General features: G+C 39.7%; 1 protein-coding gene across 1 annotated transcript in view; it reads left to right on the forward strand.

The window, feature by feature from the left end:
- Positions 1 to 24,225, forward strand: part of ZNF804B (zinc finger protein 804B) — a 310,699-nt gene extending 286,474 nt beyond the window's left edge. The window contains exons 3-4 of the mRNA XM_040965056.1: positions 14,928 to 15,058; positions 20,466 to 24,225. Of these exons, the coding sequence (XP_040820990.1) occupies positions 14,928 to 15,058; positions 20,466 to 24,084 (3,750 nt within the window). The 3' untranslated portion in view covers positions 24,085 to 24,225. The remainder of the gene's footprint in view (positions 1 to 14,927; positions 15,059 to 20,465) is intronic.
- Positions 24,226 to 25,847: the final 1,622 nt, after the last annotated feature.

The raw sequence follows: 25,847 nt of genomic DNA on the forward strand, positions 1-25,847 counted from the left end.
ATTCCCTGTTTTGTTGTTGCTGTTTTTAATTTTTACAATGACTTACTTTAAGTTCAGTCTACAATCAAATCTCAAAATGTCAATTTGTTTGTATAGTTAGCATTTTTTCGTACTTGGCATATTAGTTACGACAAGTCAGGAAAAACATCGTGTTTGTCTTTTTGTCAATAGCTTATTTCAGTAAGTATAGTGGAGACATTTTTAATGGTCTCCTACAAGTTCCATTAATTGGACACATGCTGTGCTGGAGTAGTCAACTACTACTATTAACAATTGGTGTGATTTTATGTTAACAGAAAGTTTTCTTTTTGGAGGCTAAAAGTTACATCCAGGGGTACCAGGTCTTACTATCCAAATAGCTGTGAAAGACTTACTAGTAATTATTCAAAGTAATAATCATCACCCTTGAAATCTGTTCTCCAAAACTGAGTTTTTTTCACTTCAGTTTTACATCACTGTTCAAGAGCCAATCATAACATTCAGTGGCCTTTATTACGAAGTCCCCAGTAGCCTATTGGTCACTTGTGTGGACCCATTACGGATAGATTGCAATGTGGTTTTTTTTTTTTTTTTTAACAGGTGACTGCCAAGTTAACTGATGTATTTTATAGTTGATATAGAGCTGTCAAATTTTCAGTCACAGATTTGTCATATTATGATAAGAGTCCATGCATTTTAAACTTAAAGAGAGATCTTCCATGTTCTGATTCACTACCTGAATGGCCTTCATGGTTTTTAAGCCTAAGTACTTCAACAAGCATTTTTGGGAGCCAGGACACATCATACAGAAACTCCGATAACAGTATTTGCTAACCCCCTATTCACATTACATGAACTATATCAAGAATGTTCTTTAGCATTGTCTTCTGTTTCTAGGATCAAATCATGTTTCTTTAATTTCTCTAATATGGAATAGTATAAACCCTTGTCCTGTTATAGCTCCTTCTAGTGTAGGTAAAAATCCCAAGCATGAAATTACACACACTTAACAAGTCATGACAACAATTCTAGTTTCAGGATGTAGAGCAGTACAACCTTCCTTGTGAGGGGAATTGTACACTACATGATGGTCATGTTTGCTGTGGCTCAGCACGCCCTGTAAAGCATCTGTCATTTTGCATGCAGGAGTATAAGTAGTTCGCATTTTGCATTATGGAGAATATGTAGTTATCTTTGTTTATAGGAAATTCCGCTAATCCGGTTGACAGCTCATTACATGGAGACAAAACAGCGTTGAATTGTTTTTACAAGTTTTGGGGTAGATTTCTATGTAATACGATACAGCATATGATTGTTTAAAAAAAAAAAAAAACCTGGTGAGATTCTTCCCAAAGGTGTTGGTTCATTTCACGTTGCTATCAGCCATGTGTGAAGAGCTGCTGGGTCTAGAAAAGGCAATTTAAGGGAGAAAAAATGAACAAATTGCTGTCTCAGGGTTGGGGTAATTTCATATACTCAAGGAAAGGCTGGGTTGGATGTGGATGCACTTACAGGTTACTTTTGCAGCTGGCTTGCTTCCATCTTAGGAAATCTGAGAAGTTTCGTTAAGTCTTAAGCCCTTACTTGCACTTCTCTGTTTTCCAAAGTTTTCTAATATACATTTACACACATTGCCATTTAAAATTCTTTTGTAACATCTTAAATCAGGGAATTATCTTTTAATTTTTCTCACAAGCTTAACTCAGAGTGGCTAGTCAGGACAGATGGTCGTCTTGACATTACCACTCATGAGTTATTTCAGGAATTCTGTGTTAGGCGCTATTATTGGTTTAGACAGACCTAATTCCAGTATCTGAAACATGTGGTTTTGCTACTAGAGTTCATTTGGCTGCACTGTGATTGGAAATGCAGCCCCCGAGTCCTGTGTTCGCCGGTGTCTCAGCTGACTGTATGGATGTTTAAGAGTGAGAGTGTGGCTTCTTCTGTTCCTAGGATTCTGATTTCAGAGCCCCATTTAAGTTTTACTCACGAATGTCAGCTGAAAGCGTGTTTGAAGTGAGATAGCACATTTTTTTAACCTCCATAAAAACGTGCGAATACAAATCGTCAAGACAACAATAAGACCACACACAGTCCAGCTCCCTCCTGCACGGTGCCTCGCACACTCCCGCCGAGGGGATGCCTGCTGCTCCGTGCACTCTGACCGGATCCATTCACTGCCCCGCCAGCCCCAGCTTCCCTTGAACCCTTTCCTTTTTCTTAAGGCACAGCGAGTTTTCTGCTTCATTCTATTTAGCTCTTAAATATGAAATGTATCACTTTAACTATAATAGCTAACATGTGTTTATGTTAGAACATTCTTATAAGAAGAGAGTGACTTGTTTAATTAAAACCACTAATAGTCTTACTGAAATAAATGACTTGTCTTGGAACAGCACACAGAGCACAGATCCCTGATGGATGGATAATTCCCCTAAGAATCAGCCTGCCCTGAGCCCACCTCCTCCACTCCACACTACCTTCACTTGACCTCGCAACATCTCCCCCTGCCCAGTTACCCTGTGCCTTGTGCTCACAAGCTTCATTTGCCCTGTTCGTGGTTTATAATGCACTTACGGCCATGTCATTTCTTGGCCTAAAATGTCTGGTTTGTCTTCCTTGTCACGGGATTATATAATTCAACATACTCTCTAATTTCCTTATGCTGGCTCATGGAAGAGTCCAAGTTACCTCTTACCTCCCCCTACTTCCCAACCTTCCTCTACTTGCACATCTATGCTAGACACACGGCTCCACAACGACAAATGTAACACATTTACACTGATAGTTAAATTTGATGTCATAAATTTTCCACACATATTTGTGACGTTTATAAAAAACATATGAAGTTACTGATACTTACGTATTCAATACTTAATTGTAAATGCTTTGGAAATGTTTGGCATGCTCATGTAATTTTCAGCTAGGTCAACAGCACATGGTTCATACTGTTACTTTTCCATCTGCAGCGCAGAGCTCATCCTTGGATTCAAAACTTGCTCTCTGATGTAGCAAGTGAAGGAGGGGAAATTCTGCCTTAAGTTTCTTTAACTGCAAGGTGCTTCTGCGGGCCGCTACGCGTGACTGTCGCTGCAAACCTTGATAATGTTGTCATTTCTGAGACATGGAATTGGTGGCACACAGGGCTGACAGGTCGTGGTGAGAGAGGGAAATGAGTCGTCAAAGGGATGCACAAGGAAACGACTGCAGTGTCCGGTCAAGGTCATCTGCTGCAGTCCGCCTTAGTTAGTTGATATAAATAATACGCATCTTTCAGTTAACCAGGAAAGAACTCGTGTGGCCAAGAAATCAGCCAAAGTGAGAATAATAAGGGAAAAACTGTCAAAGAGGTAGTGAGCTTAAGACATCTATTACTGTTTCTAGTCAATTCATTTTTATCATTTCAGAAAAAAAAAAGAACTATAGTCAAAAATCTGTGTAGACAATAACATTCTATAAAATCCTTCATATAAAGGGATGACAATACTTTGCAACTCCCCCCCACCAGCAAGTCCTCTTTGGACCTTCTAAGTGTAGGGCTGTGTTCTAATGATTCTCTCAGCTCCACTGCTCCCACAGTTACCAAACCCATCGCTGTCTTCCTGGATCATGCCTGCAGCAAACTTCTAGGTGATCTCTCAGCATCCAGTCTGAACCTTTCCTATTTCTATTCACTGTCACACACAGAGAGAAGTATAGAACATCTTGCCTGTTAAGCCTTTTACCAGATGAAAACTCTTCAGTGCCTTAGATTCCAAACACACAAACAGTTGGGTGCTCTCCAACCTTTCCAGACATGCTTCTCCTTCTTTTTGCATCCTGCTTTCCTCCCCTCCCCACCCCCCCGTACTCTGCAGCCATGCAGGCAGCGTTGTTACTCAAGTTGTTGCACTGTCCTGTTTTCTCCTAAGATGACTGATCTTGGAATTTTGAATTTTAATTTGAGTTGCTTAAAATATCTATTTCAGTGAACTGCACATTTATTACATTTCTAGATATATTCAATTGTGACACTGCATAAGTTTGGCTTTAAGTAATATTTGTGTGTGTGGGGGGAGGGGGAGCTGTTGATTCTTTAGGCAATGAGTTAGATGAGTTTTACTTTATACTCAAATATTCCTTAGAAGAATAGTGCTTTCTTTGCATTAATTCAACTAGTTTCAGGATTGAAGGTAGGAAAAATACTACATAAAAAGTAATGAAAATACAGTTTGTAAACAGGTTTATACGTTGCATCATTCCCTGAAATAACCACTCACAGGTGACTTTTGCGTAGTATAAGAACACAAAAAAATCAGGAATTTGAATTTTTCCCCTAAACTTAGCTCCATTAAAATAATACAAGGAACAGCCTTTGTTCCAATGTGTAATAATGTCTGAGAAAAGCATTTGAAGAAGCGGCATTGAGTCTAAGCATTAGTATGTCTGGAGGTGTTGCCGCTGTTGTCAGTTCACCTCAAGAACAGGTTCATATCATTTTGCAGTTGTACCAACATGGAGTGAGGGGCAGTCATCCAGCACAGCAGCCAACAGGCCACTTGGACATTCTGATCCCACTGTGGAGTGCCTGTGTGTGAGTCCTGGCTCTGCTTCTGGGTCCAGATTTCTCCTAATAGGCTGTCTTGGGATGCAGCCACTGGTGGCTCAAGTCCCATGTTCACACCACACACATAGCAGACACAGCCTGAGCTCCAGGCTCTCAGCCTGGCTGTCAGGGACACAGGGACTCAGTGGCTGGAAGATCTCTGCGTGTGCCCTTCCGTGTCTGCTTGTATCTTCAGTATTATGAGGTATTCTAAAATATCAGGATTTGCTTATGTTGGCAGTTTAAAAACATGAATTCTTGGATATTTAACTTGAATTTGCTTATGAGTGATATTAGAATTATTATAATTCTAAAAGTAAGAAACAGAGTCCTTTGTATTGTATTTCAACAAAAATCTTATGTAATAAACATTTGAAGATACAGAAAGATACAAAATACACAATGAATCATGGATGCAGTATTTGGAAATGTATAACCATACCTAGAAATAACATTTGTTTTAACAATATGTTTTTGAATAGTGAATTGCATTCATCAATTTCAAGTAAATTCTATGCAATTCAAGTTGTATAATGTGCAAAGTTTTAATTTTTGAAGTGATAAAATTCACTTCAATTTATAATAATTTAATATAAGCTGTGATATATTCATTTGGGAAATCTTGCCAAGAAGCTTGTGTAATCATAAAAAGAATTACAATTGCTATTATTGAGAAATAGCGATGCATATTGATTAAATAATTATATTTTTCATAATTGAATATTTCTAATCAAATGATTTGCTTTTCAAAGGGAAGGTGGAAATTATACAAACAGATTTTTCTATAGGTCATATCAAAGTTAGAAACTTAAAAGTAAATGCTGCTGTAAAAATACAATACAGTCTAGTAACAGATGAGGACTCAAGACTCAAAATATTTGCACAGCCTTGCCCAACACCCTTTGTTCTCAAATATGTAATTAGCTACAACCTTAGTTAACTGAGCTCTTGGAGTTAGCACGGACAAAAATGACTTGATTGTCCACAATCAACTCAATAAATGGAATTATACATTTAAAAACTAAAACAGAATTGAAGTATTTGAACAGATTTATTCTGTTTCATGTGCACAGCAACAAAATAAGTCTCTATAACATTTAAACAGGCGCTCTTTTCTGTTGAGTATCCAGACACTCTTAACTGAGTCGCATCTTCCTTATTTCTTTGCTGAGCAGTCCCTACATACAAAGATGGGGAACCCTTTAGAACAGAGCATGGATCTTGTGTCTACCGAATACAATGTTGTGTGAGAAATATTAACAGGATGCTTGAAATAAGAAATGATTTTATCTAGTGAGTTTTGAAAAGTAACTGTGCTTTTGATAGCTCTGTGGGATCCTAATGAAGAAAGTATTCAGTTTTGGTAAAAACCTGAAGCTTGATTCAGTTTTACTTGGACTTCCTTAGGAGGTTGGAGATATTAAAGCTAAGCTGGCATTCTAATAGAAATTCTAAATGAGTCTTCATGTTCTATAATTATAAATCTAGAGTTCCAGAACAAGGGATTATCACCTAATTACTCATTCTATTATGTCTTTCCCTGTTACATACTTTTCCACTTTGTGATTCATGTGACTTTCTTTTGGGGAAAAAACAGCTCAGGAGGGATGCAAAGGTGAACTTACACTTCCCCTCATTGTGAACTAAGAATGCAGCTGGTTTTCTAACTGCAAAGACTCAGCTACCTGACCATCTGGCTGTGCAGGTACACAGCCTGTGCGGCCAGCTCTCAACCTGCCAGTTGAGCCAGACGGTCCCCATTACACAGGGAGAGGCAGGTTCTGCTAACACTTGGCTTACAGAAACAAGCTAAGGGCCTGATTTGACTGAAACTTCGGCATACTGACTGCTACATGTTGATACACTATGCCCCAGTGAATCACAAATCCCAAGCCTTTTGTGAGTTAACTCGTAATTTTAAATTATGGATGTGGGGCAAAAGCATCTGGAGACTTCTCTATCTTACGTCACTTTCTGGTGAAGGAGGAGCTTCACGTCAGGAAGAAGACAACTTGGTTAATTACCGGTTGTGGCCATTGTTTCAGTTGGACACTCTGCCAGCATTTATTCAATATATATTATACCCTATCCCTTTAAATATCAAACCTAAATCTGAGGGATGGCCACACGTGAATACCTACCTGAGAACCAGTTTTCTTTGGTTTGGTTTTTGCTTTTTGCTGCTTCCACTTAACTGCCAACAGCATGTGACATGCCCTTAAAAATGATATATTAGTAGACCTTTATTCAGTTCAGCTTTCAAAACACTTTTTCTAAACATTTATGAAAAAAAAAAAAACCAGAAGAATATACTAAGCGCTTGCCACTAGCCTGCTCTCTGTCTGCCTGCCTGCAATGCTGTTTATAAAGCCCGATGTTTCTGGGATATATGCTGCTCTGAGGGTGAAGCTACCTGGTTGACTAGAAGTAGACTAAGTTGTGCATTACCATGAAACAACATGATTTCCTAGGAATGTTCCAAGGTTCTCTTCTACTTAGCAAAATAAACATTATTTGATTAAGTAACAGAAGTTATGGTTCTGATGCACAAAGCTCAACTTGAATTTTACCATCAGCATTAAAATAGTATCTCAGCTTATTCTGTTGGAATAATGTGATCCAAAATTGAATCTGTCCTTCACTAGACTGTTAGTTTCACGTCTCTGTCCCTGCCTTTTTTGCTATTTATTAGTTTGTCCTTACCAGCAGTTCTTCCTCAGGATCACTTTTAGGGAGGAAATGGCAGAACTCTCAAAATCACTTCCCCAGTGCTGTGGAGTCTTCACTTTGCAGCTTGTTCAGATTAAATACTTTGGCTTGTGATATTCTCAGCAGGCATCCCTGACCCTAAACTAGGGTTTAAAAGAGTGGGAGGATGAAGTCGAAATTGAAAGAGTTCTTAAAAATCAATATAATGCTAGGTTGTATAAGATACCAAAATACAAGAAATCTTTGAGAAGCAGCGGGGTAGCTGGGTCGGAGGGTGGGAGGTGAGGATCACTTTATGAACTCAGCAGGTAGGATGTGACCATGCAGGGGCTGCACACCTCGAGAGCGGTGGGTGGGAGTAGATATTTTATAACCGCCAGCTCAAGATGGCCTCACACAGGAACTGCACACCAATGGGCAGGATCCGGCACGCCAGAGTGTGCTAAGGTTTCCTGTAAAAAATCAGGTGTCCCAGTGCCAAAAATATTTCTTTTCCGGAACTTTTCCACAAAGAAGGGGATTAATTGTCCTGGTGGTTCAAAGTAGGTAGATGCCATGCTCCTCTATGATCTTGATCTTTTAGACGTGTGACAGGGGTGCTAGATACAGAAATGGACCTCACATACATACAACATAATCCTAACTACCTGAACTTGTTTAGAGTTTGAAATGCATTTATGTAGGAAACAGATTCCATGTATTTAATATATAGTTTTGCAAAAGTAATCATTCTCTCACTCTTTCTCCTTCCTTCCTTAATTTTTGGATGCCATACTTTATAATCACAAGGTACATCACCCACTAAATAAATATAAGCAGCAGTACATAGAGAGGCTGTTGTTCTGCAGTATAGGCAAGAGCTATAAAAATGATCAAATTACAAGATATCAATTTCATTCACATGTTACTTTTCTTGTACATCATACCACTCCATATGCATGAGATCTCATCTGGAAGTGGCCAAAAAGAGGAAAAAATGACCTAAGTACGCTGGTTCAGAATGACCATTGCTACCTCAAATGTAAGAACTTAATAATGCAAATTATAAATACTAGGCCAAAATGCATGCATTTTTCTAGGGAGATGGTGAGACATTTTAACCACTTACTTGAGGAAAAAAATCTGGGTTTTATGATTGATACACTACTTTGTTTTCCACATAAAACGTAATCTCTGTGGTCTAAGTTGTGATGGAATTCCAAAATACTTTTTTATGAGTTCTAGTTTACTATTAGCCTATCCAAACACTTATCCAAAGCATACTCTTCAATGACGGAAACATATTTGTTAATTTTGGAAACGCTTGGCGTTCCAGTGATTGCCAAGACACTTCCTGTGTAATGCTGCATACACAGTGATCGTTAGAGATAATCCATGTGGATCAAGCATTAGCTGTATCCTCTCCTTGTATTACATGTGTTAAAAAGGCACAAGAGTTCAGTTTTGGAAATCCCATGGTGTCAAATATACATCAACCTTGCACTTAGAAGCACAGAGAAGGGCAGGCTCTGGATCGCAGAAGCTGGGGCTACTGACTGTTGTCTCTAGAGGAAACTGGCTCTGGGGGATGCCTCGGAAGCTCCCACCTCATCCTTTCTGGGGGATTACTGACTGTTGAATAGGACAGTTTGGTTTACCTAAAGCATGACCTTAAAGTCGCTGTTAAAGGGGCATTGATGCCAATCTCTAAGCTAGGAGAGTGATCCCAGGGCACTTAGTTACTCGGTTTTTTTAAATAGCTTGCTCTGAAACCAAGAAACATCCCCAATTTCAGCAGTTAAAAGCAATTTCCAAAGTTTAGCAATTGCTCCTAAATACTGGACTGTGCAAGCAAAAAGCCCCGGAAATTAGCCCCATCAGGAATGTCAAGGTCCTGATGGTCCAAGCTCAGCTTGTAATTTTACCATTAGCAATTAAATGAGTCCAGAAATTGGTACTCCAACATATATAGGAAGACTACTGGTAAGGGGAGGACTGGGGCATTGTTTGCAAAACATGGTAAACTTTTGCTTTCACACACGTATAACACTATTATCAATGTGTGAGATTCTGCATAAATTTCTTTTTTTGCTTAAGATTTTCACTCTGTTTTCAAGACACAATCCATTTCTTGTTACGGATCAGGTCATTTAACCTTCTGTATGCCTGTTGCCTCATTTCCAAAATGAGGTTAATGTTTTTTTGCCCCTTTGCTTTGAGGTTTTCCTCCACAGAAAGGAACAGCAGTAATGCCTCTGTAGTACCCTGGAATCTATCGATGAAAAGTTCAGAGACAGAAGGAGTTGTTCCGTTTAAGAACACGTAGAAGATACGCCTGAGTAAATGCACTTGACGTGTGCGTTCTGCTTCAGTGAGGCTGAACACTGAGTGAATACTCGGGCGTGTGGGGAGGTGTTCACACACAGGTCCGGACTGGAAAGCAATGATAGAGGAAGCATCACTATTCCAAACACACAGCAACTTACTGACCTCCTCAATTTGCTTCTTCATGTATTTATTCACAGCTGAATTCCAGTTGCAATGCATGTGGCAAGCATCCTTGCTAGCGGGTAGGGAAATGCAGCTTGTTGAGCCTGTGCTTATAACATGAAGTCAGGAAGAAAATTAAATTCCAGGTATTTCACAAATGTATTTTAGCAAATATGCCATCGTAAGTCTTATGTCACTTGTCACTGAGCAGAATAAAATGCACCATGCAAGTTTGCTGGAGGACATATGTGGAGACTAGCAGGCCACTGCGTCAGTCCTTTGTGGCACTGGTTTTGATCTGGGCAAAGACCATGCCAGTTATTCAGTCTCCAAATCTATTAAGATATATGTGTTGCTGTTTCCATCTTAGTCCCCAAACCCACACTGCACGTCCCTGTAATGAATACTAGACTAGTCAATTTTTTATTCACATTTCTGGTTGAATTCTAAACTACCCAGGTTCTTTAAGATTGGAAAAATCTGATTATCAATTGCAGGATCAGATTTTCCCACCCTTAAAGAAAATCTATAGTATTGGATAGATTGTATTGGTTTGCTAAGATTTTTGTCTTTGATTTTCTTACTTTATATAAAGTGTACAAATTTTACACTGCTTGACATAGATTTAGGAGAACAGCTAAACCTACCATCTATTCCCCTTCTTCCTTCCTTATTTTTCCCCTAATCTTTGAGAAGTTAAATGAAAATGTGCCATTGCAATCATAGGATTAGCACTCCATTGGGTAAATATATCAACCCATACCAAGTAGGAAACAAGCCTCCAAGTATACAAAAAGGCTAGAAATAATAATCCAATCTCAGCTTGTCTATATAACAGGCAACCGCATTCATATAGATAACATTATTGTGTACTCTATATTTTTACAGATCATGGAAATCATAATAGTTTTGGGGATGGGTGTACTTTACCTGACATAATGTTATCAGTTACATCAATCAAAAGACAAGATTTCACTTGCTCTATGGCTGAGTAGTAGGTCAAACCACATGCGTGTGTATGTACACCCCCCTACACACACAGTCGCAGCGTGCTAAAGCTCCCCTCAGCCCCGTGAGTCGGAACTGAGCACCAGCAGCAGCAGCTCCAGCGCCAGCTGGGTCTGACTGCTCTGCCTCAGCAGGTTGTGCAGGTAGGAAGCTGTTGTAAGCAAATCGAGCACATTGCTAGTCTTTTAAGAAAGCATAGATAATCCCAGCTTCTTGTAAGATTAATCACCACTAGAATGACTGGAGAATTCAGAATACAGAAGTCACTAATATCGGATATGAATGGAGAGATATCAGCTTAGAAACTTTCTAATATTTCCCTTTTAATATTTGTAACAATGTTAGGGCAATCAATCCTCAAATGTAGATAAAATTTTAAGAGCCCTTGAAGGAATCCAGTTACCAAAACTGACACAGAAAAGAAATTTAAAAAAATAACTTAGCTTATATTATGAATGTAAGATAAAGTGTAATTCAATATTTATAAAACAAAAAATCTTATGAAAAGCATACCTCGGTGGTAACCATATCCAGTATTTAGGCAGACATCATACCATCTCCGTATCGAACATTTTAGAAGGGTGGGCCTCTTCCATGAGGTCCTGAGTGATGTACTGGACGCCTAGGTCCACATGTGATGTCATTGGGAGGTATCCAGGCCCTTGAGTATGAGCCTGAGTAACTGTGGTTACTGCTCTTTTAAGAATAAATGGAAATGTTCCTTACTCTGCTGCAGGCCATGTAAGGATTCAAGTGGGAGCCAGCCATCTTCAAACCAGGAACCAGGTCTGCACTCTTCTTGATCTTAGACATATCAGCCTCTAGCAATGCTAGGAAACAAACATGCTGGTTGGTTAATCCGCCAATCTTCTATATTAGTACGACAGACTTAATTAAACAATGTGGGAGCAACATGAAAATATTATGGAACAAAACACAGACCAAGATCTGTCCTGAATATACAAACCTTTAGAAACATATAGAAGCCTTTAAAAAATCATACGCTGAAATCCATCAGTATATGGAAATAATAATCACTCCATACAATTTATGAGTAATAAATTGAATAATAAAATACTTGCAAGCTATTCAGTGCATTGAGATAAAAGAATGAGATGATTTCCTTTAATAAATGTACAACTTTAAAAATATAGTTTATATTGTATTTAAGCACATTCCAATAATGAGCATACATTGCCTGTTAATGCTTATGATTATCTCATTGTATTAGTAAAATCAATTTTAAAATGATTAAGGAGGCACATAGATATGGACATAGTGCATTTCAATCCTGTGCACAATGTATATTGACTAAATCCTAGAAATCAATAAGTCCACTTCCTTGATATCACTTTACCACTGGAATGCCTCAAGTTCCCCTTTTCTACTCGTTCAGAAACTATAATCATGCAGTCACTTTGTGTAACGCTGGGAATTTACTCCTCTCTCTCCTTTGATGAACTTATCCAAACAGCCCTCTCTCCACCTCCCACCCTCTGGTAAGCAATGTGCGGTGCTTCTATTGAGTTATTTGCCTTTAGCTTCCACATCTGAGGAAGAAACTGCAATGATTGTCTTTCTAGACCTGGCTTAGGTATTTTAATAAGGAGTTCTCCAGTCCCATCCATTTTGCTGCAAATGATTGGATTTCAGTTTGTTTCATTCATGGATAATATTTCACTGCTTATAAAGAATGCAGCTTCTCAGTTCATCTTGCAATAGACACTGTGAATCCATATCTGGGTTGTTGTGAACAGACCTGCACATGGCAGTACAGGCAGCTTTTGGACACAATGATTTCTTTTGAGCATATACCCTGTGACGAATTAATGGGTCATAGGAAGTTCTAGCTCTAGTTTCTTGCTTTTTTCTAATAAATAGCCACCCTGTTTTCTATCATGTCTGTACTAATTTACATTCGCATCAACACTGCAGTTGATAGCTACCTTAGAGCTTGGTTGTATGATTCGCAGTGTTAGGTGGAAGCAGTGTTACACGCTTGGCTGTTAGGACAGGCAGGAAGTCAAGGGGCCATTTCATCTACATTAATTATTCTGTTGAAGATCGCGTGTGCTGAATTCGCTCTTCAGTGCCCTGTGAGTTTTGCTTTTGCTGCTGAGCGTAGGAGCTATTTGAGGATGGATGTTGGCACTGTTTCCTGTCATTATTTTAGTCGATTCTTTTCCTGGCCTGAATTAGTTTCCTTGCATGAACACATTTGTTGGTAGGCAAAAATACAAAAATGAAAAAACCTTGAGGTAGATGTCTCGGGTTTTTTCCTTATGCAAATTTCAGCATTCTGTATTGGTTAAGGCAAATCTGTAGAAGCCTTTGTAAAAAAAAAAACTCTGTTTCCCATATTTCTTAAAAATTCATTAACTTTGTTGGCGCCCTCAACACAGTAAATGTGTTAACTATGGCCATATGCTTCCTTAAGCAGGTTAAACCCTTACTGCTAAGGAACATTTACTGATCTCCCTTGAAAGGGAGATGGTTTTGTGTTTCCGTATGTTATGATCAGAAGAGATTCACATTTTAAGAATGAGCAGTATTTGCTTAGTGACAGAGGAAAAAAGTCTTCTCAATCATTACTGTGAAACAGATAAAGACGTTGAAGGTTAGTGAAAGAAATGTGACCTCCCGCCCAAAGTTTCCCAAAAGAAACTTTGATTTCTTTTTGGTGATGACAGATTGTCTCGGCTATTTTGAAAAAAGTACTTTTTCCCCAAGAGTACATAAGTTTCTTATCCTAGTGACAACAAATAATAAATAAATATGGTATCAAGTGTTTTATGTTCAGGGGTAATTGATAAAAGCAAAATCCATCACCCTCTGTCCTTGGCACAGTGGAACACCACTTTATGGGTGCTTTTAAATCCTGTGGGACAGTTTCGAAGAGTCTTTTGCTTAAGAAATAAGCTTTCACTCCAAGACCTAGTTTGTCCAGTGCAGAAAGGAAGAGGGAGGGTGGCTAGGACGAGCAGCCAGAGCTAGGTGGCCCGTGCTGCAGAGGGCACACCCTCCGCTCTTCACCCACTACTGAGAACTGTTGCTCCTTTGGTTTGTGATTGATAGGCATCATTTCATTTCTCCAGAGAAACCGGGAGTCACTGCCACACTGTGAGTGGAGGATGTCTCACTGATCTCCCTGTGGCCGCCTCTACTTCTTACACTCTGCTTTATATTGGTGCATTCTCTCTGTGAATGGCTGCTCACCTCCTGCCTCACACACAGTGCAGATGCTGTATCTGCCCATCAGCTCCCACAACCATGTTCCTGTTCAGGAAGGAAGTTCATGGTCATTAAACAGAGCACATGGTCCACCACATGCTATTGATAGATGTGTAATGGTTTGCACACCTTTATACTTCATTTGAGAAATAGAAATTAAATTGATTCATATTTACAGACTGTGTAAAAGAACTCCCAATGTGGATAGAGAAGCTAATCTTCAAACTTCAAGAAGCTTTTCTGAGTGTGACTGTTTCTTAGTTTGTTCAGTATCATTAGATATGCGAAAACAAAAATATGAACAGGTAATGAGCAGCATCCAATTTGCATTGCAAGTCAATTGTTTCAGAGAAAAGATTAATTAAAGGAAGTGGTAGGTTAATTGAAATCAAGCAAGGTCAAGTCTCTAAACTGAGTTCAAATCCCTAATCCATTTTTGACTACCTCAACACAGTATCAACATATACATTTGCTAAATACCTTAACTAAACAGATGAATTAAGAATCACATTTAGACCTTGGAACTAATCTTTTAGATAAACAGAAACAAGCCACACTCACACAGTGTGCTTGAAAGGACCAACCTTGCAGGTGAGAGCCTGGGCAGGTGAGTGTGGGACTCCTGTCCCTTCATCCCCATCCCTGTGTTGCTCATGCGTGCCCCTTGTGTTTCACATACAAAGACGGTGGTTTTCTTGCTGGTTGATCACAGTGTGAACTGGGCTCCAACCTTGCAGTGACTGTGACACACGTTGACAATACCCCAAGTGACAACAACATTGATTTACTCAAGTTATCTTCAAGCAGAGGATAGCATTGACGGGGACAATGCTCTCACGCCTCCTGTCTTAAAATCCAGGGACAAAGTTTCAATAAGAAGCCTTGTGAATGGAAAAGAGCATATTACTTGTTTACAATACTCTCTACGTGTTATCTCTCTCCACAGAGATTGAAAGAATTGAAGCAGCGGGAATTTGCCCGAAATGTGGCTTCCAAGTCCTGGAAGGGCGAGAAGAAACAGGAAAAGGCCCTGAAACGCCTTCATCAGCTGGCTGAGCTGAGGCGGCGGTCTGAGTGGTGAGCTCTCTCTGCAGGTGTACTGCCAAGGGGCTGCAAAGGCCAGAGCTGAGCTCATCCAAAGCCAGGAGCCAGGAGCCTCGAGCTTCTTCTGGGTCTCCCATGTGGAGTTCAGGGTCCTGAGGTTTTGGCCTGTGCTCTGCTGCTTTCTCAGGCCAGAGGCAGGGAGCCTGATGGGATGTGAAGCAGCCAGGACATGAACAGGTGCCCATATGGGATCCCAGCACATCCAACACAAGGACTTTAGCTGCAAGGCTGCTGCACCATGTCCAATTTGGGGAAATTTCAAGGATAAATCCATTTGCTTCACTGTGACAGTGTACAATTGTAATACATCAAAAGAAATATCTAAGGCAGACCGTCTCTGATAGTCCAAGGTTCATAAACCAATGACCTTAGGAATGAAGCTATTTTCCCCCTTGTCAACATCAGTAATTTATTCCTTAATGAAATGGTCCAGGAACAGCTCTGGTACCCCAGCATTTATTCTATCTTGTCAGTTTAAATGAACCAGTACTGTTCCTCAGTAATGTGTCTTACGTTTCATGATAATAATTAGAAAAACTATAAAAATGCAAGGCATCTCCTTTGGGAATATAATTATCTGTGCATTCCCCTATTAACAGCTGAACTTAGAATTAATGAAACTCTCATTGTCTAGCTGACAGACTAGATGTAATGAATACAGTGACAGTCTCCACACAATGCCTTTTAAATAATTACAATATAACAAGTGTTACATTAATGCATTCTTGTAAGTGAAAAGTAGCAGTTTTACAAAAGTTTAGAACCACTGAGTGTGTGAAGGTTGTTGCCTCCAATGCAATTAAATTTGCAGCTTGCAATTTGTATTCCTGTGAATCATAATGGAGAACACACAGTGGAACTAATTAATGTATCTTGGTAGATACTGAAACATGTGGCTCTGCGACAGAAGTTCAACCTCCCTCGTTTACATGGAAACTGATTCATCACCATCAGGAATGGGCAACTCAAATGTGTTACCACAAAATATTACACTTCAGATGAGATTCCAATGAAGTGTTTTGGGGATCTATCCTAAGTAAAAGTAATTATTGTCCAGATTGCCCCTATAATAATAGTAGTAGAAGTAGTAGTAATAACTATTATTATTGACAAGTGTGAAGAATAAACAGTCACAGCATGTGTCTAGAGATTATTACAGAAACACATGCTCTGAGGGCCGAGGCAATCTTAGGAGCAAGGCTCTCACCTCAGAGCACAACAGAGGAAAGTGCCAGGATGCTATTCAGACACATTAGCCAGTGAGGTAACAGTCCTGGTCTCTAGTAGACTTGGAGAAAGCCCTAGGGTCTCAGGGTACACGAGTGATTAATTATCAAGTGTTGTAAGTTGGGTGATTCGGAAAAGGAGCAAGTTCTACCACATTTACAGCCTTGTGAAAGATCGTACAAGCCAGGCCAGATTCTCCAAAATACTCAGCAAAACCCGAGTCAACTCAGCTAACACAGGTGATTGAGTATGAGCTTTTTCGTACTTCTCCATTTCTACTTGGCTGTTCTGTATATTCCTCCGAGAAAAACTGCATCTCAGGAGAGCTTTGATTATAACGGTAATGATGAAGCTTTTGGTTTACAAGTTCAAAGTATTCCAGAGCTGCCCATTAGTGCTGCTCCAAATTACTTAGATTCCCATGCGGACATCTGGAACTTCTAAACACAAACCTAAGCACATGTAGATTAATTCATGTATAAAGCAGCCAGGCTCTCTGGGTGCAGTGTGTATCATTATGGAAAAGATTCATGTCCCACTCCCTAGATATAAAAACTGGAACTAGGAAACTTGATTTTTTTTCTAATATCCACTAGTTGCTCTCCAACCCATTTTTCTTTCTGCCTAAATGTTTCCATTAGCCTAAGGGAATCTACTTAACAGAATTATTAAATATTTTCATTTTGGCCTCTGAGTTGGAAAAAATATCCTTAGCATCACTGTCTCCCCACAACCGGGAAACCCTTTTTTGTCCTTCATCTTCCTCCTGAGGGATTCCGAGCAGAATGACGCAGATGCCAAGAGTCCTCTATGGCCCATGGAGAGAAAAGGTGAAATGATTATGGGTAAGAATATTTGGACCAAGCTGATGGAAAAGTGATGACAGAAAACTGGTTAACAGTCTTAGTGAGAGCAGCTAACTTTGTGTACCTCCTGGGTCACTTCTACCCCAGCAGAGCCCTCGGGATAGTTGCTGTGTGGAAGGATATTCTGTGTGCGATCTTCTACTGCACGTCTCACCAGAGAAATGAAGTTCCTTAAGTAAGAACTAGATACCGTGGGACGTTACAAAATGACACCACAGAAGGAAGTCATGCCACGCTCATTCATCTAGTTTTCCAGTCATTAATGCATGCTTTCTGCACAAGATAGTTAAAGATGTGCTAAATGGTAGAAAATTAGAATCTGGACTGGAGTATGAGGACACGCATTCCAGTAACAAAAAGCAAAGTTCTAACTATAGTATTTCTTGTAAGCTGTTAAAAATACAAAAAGAAACTGACACAGCTCTAAAGATGGATTGCGGTAATACACAGCAAGCATAAAGAGAGATGAAGTATTTCCGAGAACAGAATGCTAGATGCCCAAAGCTGGAGGGAAATGGGAACAAAGCTAAAAGGCTTCTATGCAGTAGATGTGCGTGTTAGGTTCCTGAGATGTAGTAAGCTGACCAAAGCTGCTAATATTGTATTGGCCCCTTGAAATCACCAAGAAAACACTTCCGTCACTCCACCCCCAAAGACAAAATGGTAACCATAGGCAGCGATGGATTTTAGAATATGTAGAGGACAAGCTGGAAAAAATAAAGCTTTTATCATATTTTGCACCAAAAATGTGCATGAAAATAACACTATTTAAAATATCACAAATAAAGAAAAAAATCAGACCTTCCCAAATAATAAAATTAAATTATATTTAAGATAAAGGGAAAAGCTCATAAAGCAAAAAAGAGAAAAAATATAGTACATGAACGAAAAAGTATCAAAGATGATCATTGAGATTACACATTTTTCTAAAGTTTTGATAGTTTAATCATCAGTGTAGATTTGATTGTAGAGTAACAGCAAGACATAAAGACTAAGAGCAGAATAGAATCAATAAAAGTAGGTTTAATTTTTTTTAAAATAAAAGCCTGTGCATTGGAGAGACAGTGTAAATGTTCTTTTCAGTATTGCTTCTTTAACAAATCAAAACAAGCAGAATCCACAAAACCACCAGAATAGCAAGCAAAAATAGATGTGTAAATTATAAAATAATCTAGAAATACTAACATAGCATCTCAGTGGGATCACGAATTGGGGTATGGCATACCTGCATGCTAGACTTTGTAAAGATTTGGGATACAGCTAGGATCAGGCTGACGGAAGTGCCTTAGAAAGGAGACTTAATGCTGAGGTAGAGGTATTACTTCCCACCAGTGCCCGCACGATGGGCAGTGTCTTTCGGGTACCAGGGTATAGCTAAGGGCTGCCAAGGTTTCTGAACCTATCATTCCACCCCTGGTCTGCAGGGACTAAATGGCCAGCACTCAGCACCACAGCAACCTTTATGCTCTGTGGATTTTCCTTAGTCTGCAAGGACATGTTCAGTAATCCACACAGCATGTTGGAAAGGTCCTTTTCAGGCCTTACAATTTAGAAGATAAAATCTCATCTTTGTAAACCAAGAAAAGATGCTTCAAAAGGGGAAGAAGATTAACATGCCATGTCAGAGGAACTGTTTCCTTTGAAGCAGTTAATCAGCAGAAAACAAATGTATGTGTGCTGACGCAAGTTAAAACCAAAAGCTCAAGAAACACTAGTAAAAGTTAACCTAAAAAAAAAAACCCTGTAGCTTATAATTTTCACAATAAATATCATATGTATTTGCATTTATAGAACACTATATTTACATGAATAAAGATACAAAACACCTATGCACAAAGAGGCTCAAGACTAAGTGAAAGTAGACTAAAAATATCTGCCGGAAGTCCTATACCACATGTTGTCTCTGATGTGGAAGCTAACACGAGATGTCAGTCTAACCTTGGGATGCCATGGAGTGCAGTCTGGGAAAGCAGGTTGGGTGAAAGGTTCCAAGACAAAGTAAGACAAACCAGAGGACGGAGCATTCCACAGCACAGCAACAGCTGCAGGTCGGTCATGTATTCTGACAAAGACCTGGACGGAACACATGGACGGAGAAGGCAGCAGAGGGCTGGCCTTTAGACTGAACAGTTTACACTGTCCCCCCCATAAGATGTTCAAGGATTATATGCTCCATGGCAATCAAAAAAATGATTTTATTAAAGTATGCAATATTGGAAATATAAAGACAAATACAATGCAAAGAGTTTGATGGATGAAAAGAATTTGACTCCAAAATTCTGTGTTGGTTAACCAAGTCATCGTAACTAAACTCAATTTAAAAGAGACACCTTCTCTAAAAGTATTCTTTTACATTACACAATGAGCTTTTATATTCAGCCAAGAGAACACTAGGTAAAAAACAAAACAGAAAAAGTGAATAGACAGCTCTAAGCATACAGAGTAAGAAAAATTCACTTCAAAAACTATCAGCTAAATGATGTGATTTGTATTGTTTCCTGTCCCTACCCCCACCAGTTACATATCATTTGCAAGTGGGAGTTTAGATTAAATTACTTTTAAGTAATGTAAAATAAATCTTAACAGAAATGGCAATTCATATAAGAGGTGCAATTCTGTGTTCTGCTGAAATGCTAAAGAAGCTCTGTAGAATAATCTCTCTTAAATAATTTAAAGATAAAGTATACACTTGCACCAACAGTAGAAAAAATGTTTTGGGAGTAAGAGGCAAAATGAAATGATTTCAATGGTTTGGAAATGTGTTACTTTGTTTTGCATTTATTAACTAAATAAACAGCAAGTCAGAAATAAAGAACTAACCACCTTGTTTCAAAATAAGTGAACATGAGGGACTATTTTAAACTGGGAAATTAGAAAATTATAAAATGCCAGAATCTTTATATAGAAACAAAGAAATATTTCTGCGCACTGGAAGTGCATTTTCTATTTTATGTGAATATCTGGGTGGTAAAACAGTTTATAAAATAAAGTGAAGTCTCCATTTCAGAGTTGATAAACTCGTGAAGAATGTTGTGGTGTAAACCCAGTACTTGATTTTCTCTTGCAAAATGAAGATATTTCCTCAATACTGCTATTTGGTAATATGCACTTAGTGCAGTTTAAAAATAATATATACAAAATTACACACACATAGTTACAAAAGCACAAATGGTTACAAAAATAGAGTTCACAGATAGAATAACTTTTCACAGGGACATTATTAAATGTGGACAGATAAGTATGATTTAAATCTGGAGTATTAATCATTTACATATTGTTGTTTGCAGTGTTTCTGGAAGTGGACCAGCATATAAAGCCCCCAGGGTAGCCATAGAGAAGCAACTCCAGCAAGGAATTTTCCCAGTCAAGAGTGGCAAGAAGGTGTCTTGTGTGAAGAGCACTCTCCTCCTCAAAGGAAAAAATGCGCCCAGGAGCATTTCTGAGAAGCATCGGTCCACCGTGTCCACCCGCCAGCCGCTGCACACAGACCCACGTTGTTGGCTGGGAACTCGGACAGCACAGACACCTGCAGGGCTCAGCAATGCAAACCCCAGGACAGGAGTGTCCTTCTCCTTTTCCAAAAAAGCTCATCTAAAATTAGACTCTTCAGCATCAGTGTTCAGTGAGAACACAGAAGAAAACCAGGATGGTAACAAGTCATCCCTCTATAAAACAAAGCAAACCGTCCAGAAATGCAAGTGCTGCAGGTCTGCCAGTGAGGATACACACTTCCCCACCATCTCATCACGCCAGCTGGAGAGTGCCTTACACAAGACGTTCTCCATCAGTTCCAACGTTTTGCAAGACCAAGATGATTCTATTGATAAGACAGTAGAAGACTTAAATGGCATTCACTCCCCCATCTCTACATCTAACCTTCATCTTTCAGATGAAGAATTTTCTCCTTCCAGAAGAGAAAAAGAAACCAGAAATGCATTGGAGAACTCTTCAGAAACCCACATCAATCACCCAGGCCCAACAGCCGCTTCCTGCAGCCCACCAAACATTTACGAGCACAGTGACGCCAGGATATTTGAACGTTTAGATGAATTTTCATCACCAGAACGAAATGAACAAAAGAGTCACACACATCTGAATCCACAAACCAGAATGGAGGACAGGGACAATTTTTTAGAGGATACAGAAAGAGTTAGTAAAAGTGTTCAAAAACTTGTAAGGGAGGGCTGTCCCCATGATGTGACATCGAAAAGTTTGCCTTTTCTCCATGTTCAAAGCAAGGATGGCCACACAACTCTCCAATGGCCTACAGAACTTCTGCTCTTCACAAAAACAAAGCCCTGCATTTCTTATGGCTGTAACCCATTATATTTTGATTTTAAGCACTCTCGAAACTCAAAGGACAGCCATGATCCAGAGGACTCAAAAACATATTTGAGTAACGAGGCCCTGGAAGTGACAATAGAGAGCCAAGGCTCTGGCTTAATCAAAGGCAGACCAAAACCAATCCAAGAAGATAATCCATCTCTGAAACCAAAGATAATGACAGCTAATCAAGATGGGGAAAATTTCCAGAAAAGATGTCATTTGGATCTCAATAATTCTGAGTCAAAAAATAGTGAGCATCATTTTAGTGCAAGTGGCTTGGAATTGAAGAATTCCAAAGAGCCTACTTACCTTGATGTGTCTCTAAACGGCTGCATAGGAAAGAATAATGGCAATAATGAAATCAAGGAACCTCTAAGGACCCATTGGCAAAGTTATGGAAGGGTGGTTCTAAATGATACAGATGAGAGCTTATCTTTTCCTGCCAACATCAACAGGACTAAAAAGCATAAACGGAGGGCCTGTAGTTCTTCAGAGTTGGAAGATGCTAGCCATTTCACCTGGAACTCCAGCGCGTTGACAGTAGGGGCACCCGGTGACCACAGGAAGGACTTCAGTCTGATTTTGAATAGGAGCCACATCAGTGTGAGCAGCAATGTTTCTGAATGTGGAAACCACATTTCAAAGAGACACACTCCAGAGTCATCTCTGAGTGGACGTGCTAGCCCGTCGGCCACATCCTCCAGCAGCGTCTCCAGCTTGAGAAGTACTTGTTCAAGTCACAGATCCCATGAGGATGGGAGAGGTAACCTGCTCTACTTTTGTAGAAGAGAACGCAAATCAATTGAAAGACATGAATGGAAACGCAGAAGGCACAACTGCTTCTGCATGCCTGATGAGATCAGCAAGAGCACCTGCCCTCTAGCTGAAGCAAAGCAAGATGCAAACTGCAAAGTTTGGGAGTCATGTAAAAACAAGCATGCCAAACACAGATACTGTCACTGCAAAGAAAAACACACACTGGGAAAAAGCCAACAGTTTTTAGGACCAAAATCCCCAAGAACCATCCACTGTGATTTCAGCTCACAAGATTTGTGTGCTGGAAACAGAGAACTGCCCAATTGCCAGGGACCTCGACAGAGCCGGAAGAGCTCTTATGCAAGACAGGGACTTCGTTGCTTAAATAAGAGCAAGAGTCAAGAGCCGTGGGTCAGTCCTCGCTGCTGTGATCTGGGCAAAGCCCAACCCAGGCAGTGCACTTGTAAAAATGGGCACTGCCTTCTCAGGCACTATGCCATGGGCTCTTCGCAAGCCAGAGAGCCAAACTTAACAGAAGGAGACAGGAAGCCCCTGACTGCCAAGAGCCTTTTAGAAAGACTCCAAGCCAAGAAGTGTCAGGAACAGTCAGCTAATGCTGAGGTCTCTTCCAATAGTTGTACAAATCCGTCAGACTCTCATTCACAAACCCCATGTGCGATTCAACTTGTACTACCAGGCTGTACCAGGCCAGCACTGCCGCTGTCAGAAAAAGTACAGTGCAAAAGAAGAAATGTTAAAGTTAGTGAAGTTCAAGGGACAACTGAAAAAGACACCATCAAAAGCTTACAGACCAGTAATTCCACTGTTTCAGCAGACAGCAGTTGCGATAAGCACCTTCCTAAAGGTGTAACACCCATAGAAGCAGGGTTTCAGCCACTAAATGGATTAAAGAACCCAACAATGAAAGGACAATCAAAATGTTCAGTTGGTGAAGTCCAATCTTTTATGCCACCCTGTGACCCAATCCCAAATGAATTCCCTGGTGCTTTTCCATCCAATAAATGTATTAGTGTTGGTGATGCAACAGAGACCAAAGAGGATGCAATAAATATAGACTTACAGGATGCAAGCATGCAAATGAATCTTGTGGAGGGGAATATAAACTCTTACCACGACAGAACTATGCAGAAGCATGACAAGCTGGAAGATGAATTGGAACTGCTCCATAAATCTCTCTCTCCCCCTTTAATGCAACAGCCCATAACATTTTCTCCTGATGAAATAGATAAATACAAGCTCCTCCAGCTGCAAGCCCGACAGCACGTGCAGAAACAACTCGTGTCAAAGCATCTCCGAGTCCTGCCTGGTGCAGGGGCTCCTGCCTTCTCAGCAACCTCCGCTGTCTCCACAGTTCCAGTTCACCAGCACGCCTCCATCACCGCTATCCACCACACCTTCCTGCAGCACTTCGCTGTTTCTGCCTCCATAAGTTCCCACAGCAGTCACCTCCCTATAGCTCATCTACATCCCCTCTCACAGCCACATTTTACACCTATTTCATTTTCAGCTCTGACTCCAGCCATCATCCCTGCACATCCCACGTTCCTAGCCAGTCATCCCCTACATTTAGTCACAGCCACTCCTTTCCACCCATCTCACATAACTTTCCAGCCCCTTCCCCCTGCAGCACTCATCCCCACGTTGCTAGGCTCTCACTTAAATCCAGCCACAACTTCGATCATCCACTTGAATTCTCTCATCCAACCCATGTTCCAAGGTCAAGAATTTTGCCATCATTCTTACGCAAGTCAGATGCAACAGTTAAATGGAGTGAAGGAGGCCGAAGATGCCCCAGCAATTTGAATTAACAGGTGTGAAAGTATTTCTTGTGAAAAAAAATGGATTATTACTACCTACAAAATGATGTATTGAAGGTGATCTGATTTTTATGAGATCGAACATATTCATGTCAATTCAAAATGTGACCAATAAATAGGAACTGAATTGCCAATGGTTTAGTAAGACTTTTAAGAATATATTTTAACTTGCAAAAATAAGACGAAAAATAAAATTATTTTGTACAAGTGCAAAAGGAAATGTATTGTTTCAATGAGTTCTTGGATAGTTATTAAGTGGTAATGGAAAACATTTAGGCAGAATAGTATTATTACAAAGAAAAAATGCAATACAAGACTATGCTCCAGTTGTTTGTAAAATGAATGAATAAAGATACATTTCATTTTGTCAGATACTGAAAGGTCAGAGAAATAAACCAAAATTTTAAAGCAATTAATCAGGTTGAAAATATTATCCAATGAAAAATAATCTTGACACCAGTTGTAGAATTTCCCTAATAAAATGGCGAACTTCATTTGTATGCCAAGATAACTTTTTAACTCTAGGAATTACCAAGATCTAAAACTAGGGATGTTTAGTTTTTGTACAAAAAATGTGTACAGATTAGCATTAGTATTTGATACTGCAAAGTAAAATATGCAGAGTAACATTTTGTGTGTATTGGCCAAATTTTCAAATATTATTAGGGCAAAAATATTAAGGTTTCTTTACATTTCTACTCAGAAAATTAACTGGACTCATTCAGTACATGTGCAATCAGACATAAACGTTTACAAATGTATTTTAAAATGTTTAGTACACATCTTATGAAGCATTTGGTGTGTTTTATTCTAGTGTATTACTTTTAAAAATACAATGATTAATGAATAAAACCATCATTCTTGTGGTTTTGCAAATTACTTGGACCATTCATTCAAAATGTTGTTCTTGGCCATTAAATTATCACTTTTGCATCTGTATTTATGATCGGCCTTGACATGCATTTACTATTTTGTCTCTTTGTTCTTTCTTCCTTTCCTTCCCTCCACTCTCCCCTGTTTGCTTTCCTTTCTTTTCATCCTCCCTTCTGTCTCTTTTTCTCTTTTTAACAGAATGAAATCTTCCATTCACTGATTCACTCCCCAAAGCCTTCAACAGGCAAATCCAGGAGCTTGCAGCTCAATCTAGGTCTCCTATAGAAGTGGAAAAGGCTCAAGAGCCAGCCAGACCCATTACCTGCTTCCTCCCAGGGAACACTGCAGGAAGCTGCAATCAGAAACAGCACCAGGACTCAAAACCAGGCCCAACCATGAAAATGGAGGCATCCCAAGTGGCATCATCTTACTGCCAAATAGCCAGCCGTGTGCTTTCACAGTGCTTAAGTGGGGGAGAAAGAGCTCAATCTATTTAGCAGCACGCTCCTCTATAAGCGTGAATGTAAGAAACTCAAGCAGGACAGGAGGAGAACTGAACAGCCGTATGCTGTGGTACATGACGTACATGTTCCTTTGCCCCAGTGTGGAAGGGATCCCTTCCACAGGGAATGTAGCTGCTTTTACAAAGGCACCCTGCTGGTTTCCACGTATCCTCCCATCCTCACAGCTGTAGCTTGAGACCAATAGTGTCATTCCTCATTACAGAGAACAGGAAGGTGGAAAGGTTCAACATTGGATACATAGTCAGCTGTAGGGAAAGATCTCTGCTGTCAGGAAGACTCAGAATGGGGGAGATGGAGAATTAACGACAGATAAAGTCACTAAACATTTTACCATAAAGAAAAAGCATGATTT

This window comes from Ochotona curzoniae, unplaced genomic scaffold (genome assembly GCF_017591425.1).
Source record: "Ochotona curzoniae isolate NIBS_2020 unplaced genomic scaffold, NIBS_Ocur_1.0 scaffold_3835, whole genome shotgun sequence".
NCBI classification, from domain to species: Eukaryota; Metazoa; Chordata; class Mammalia; order Lagomorpha; family Ochotonidae; genus Ochotona; species Ochotona curzoniae.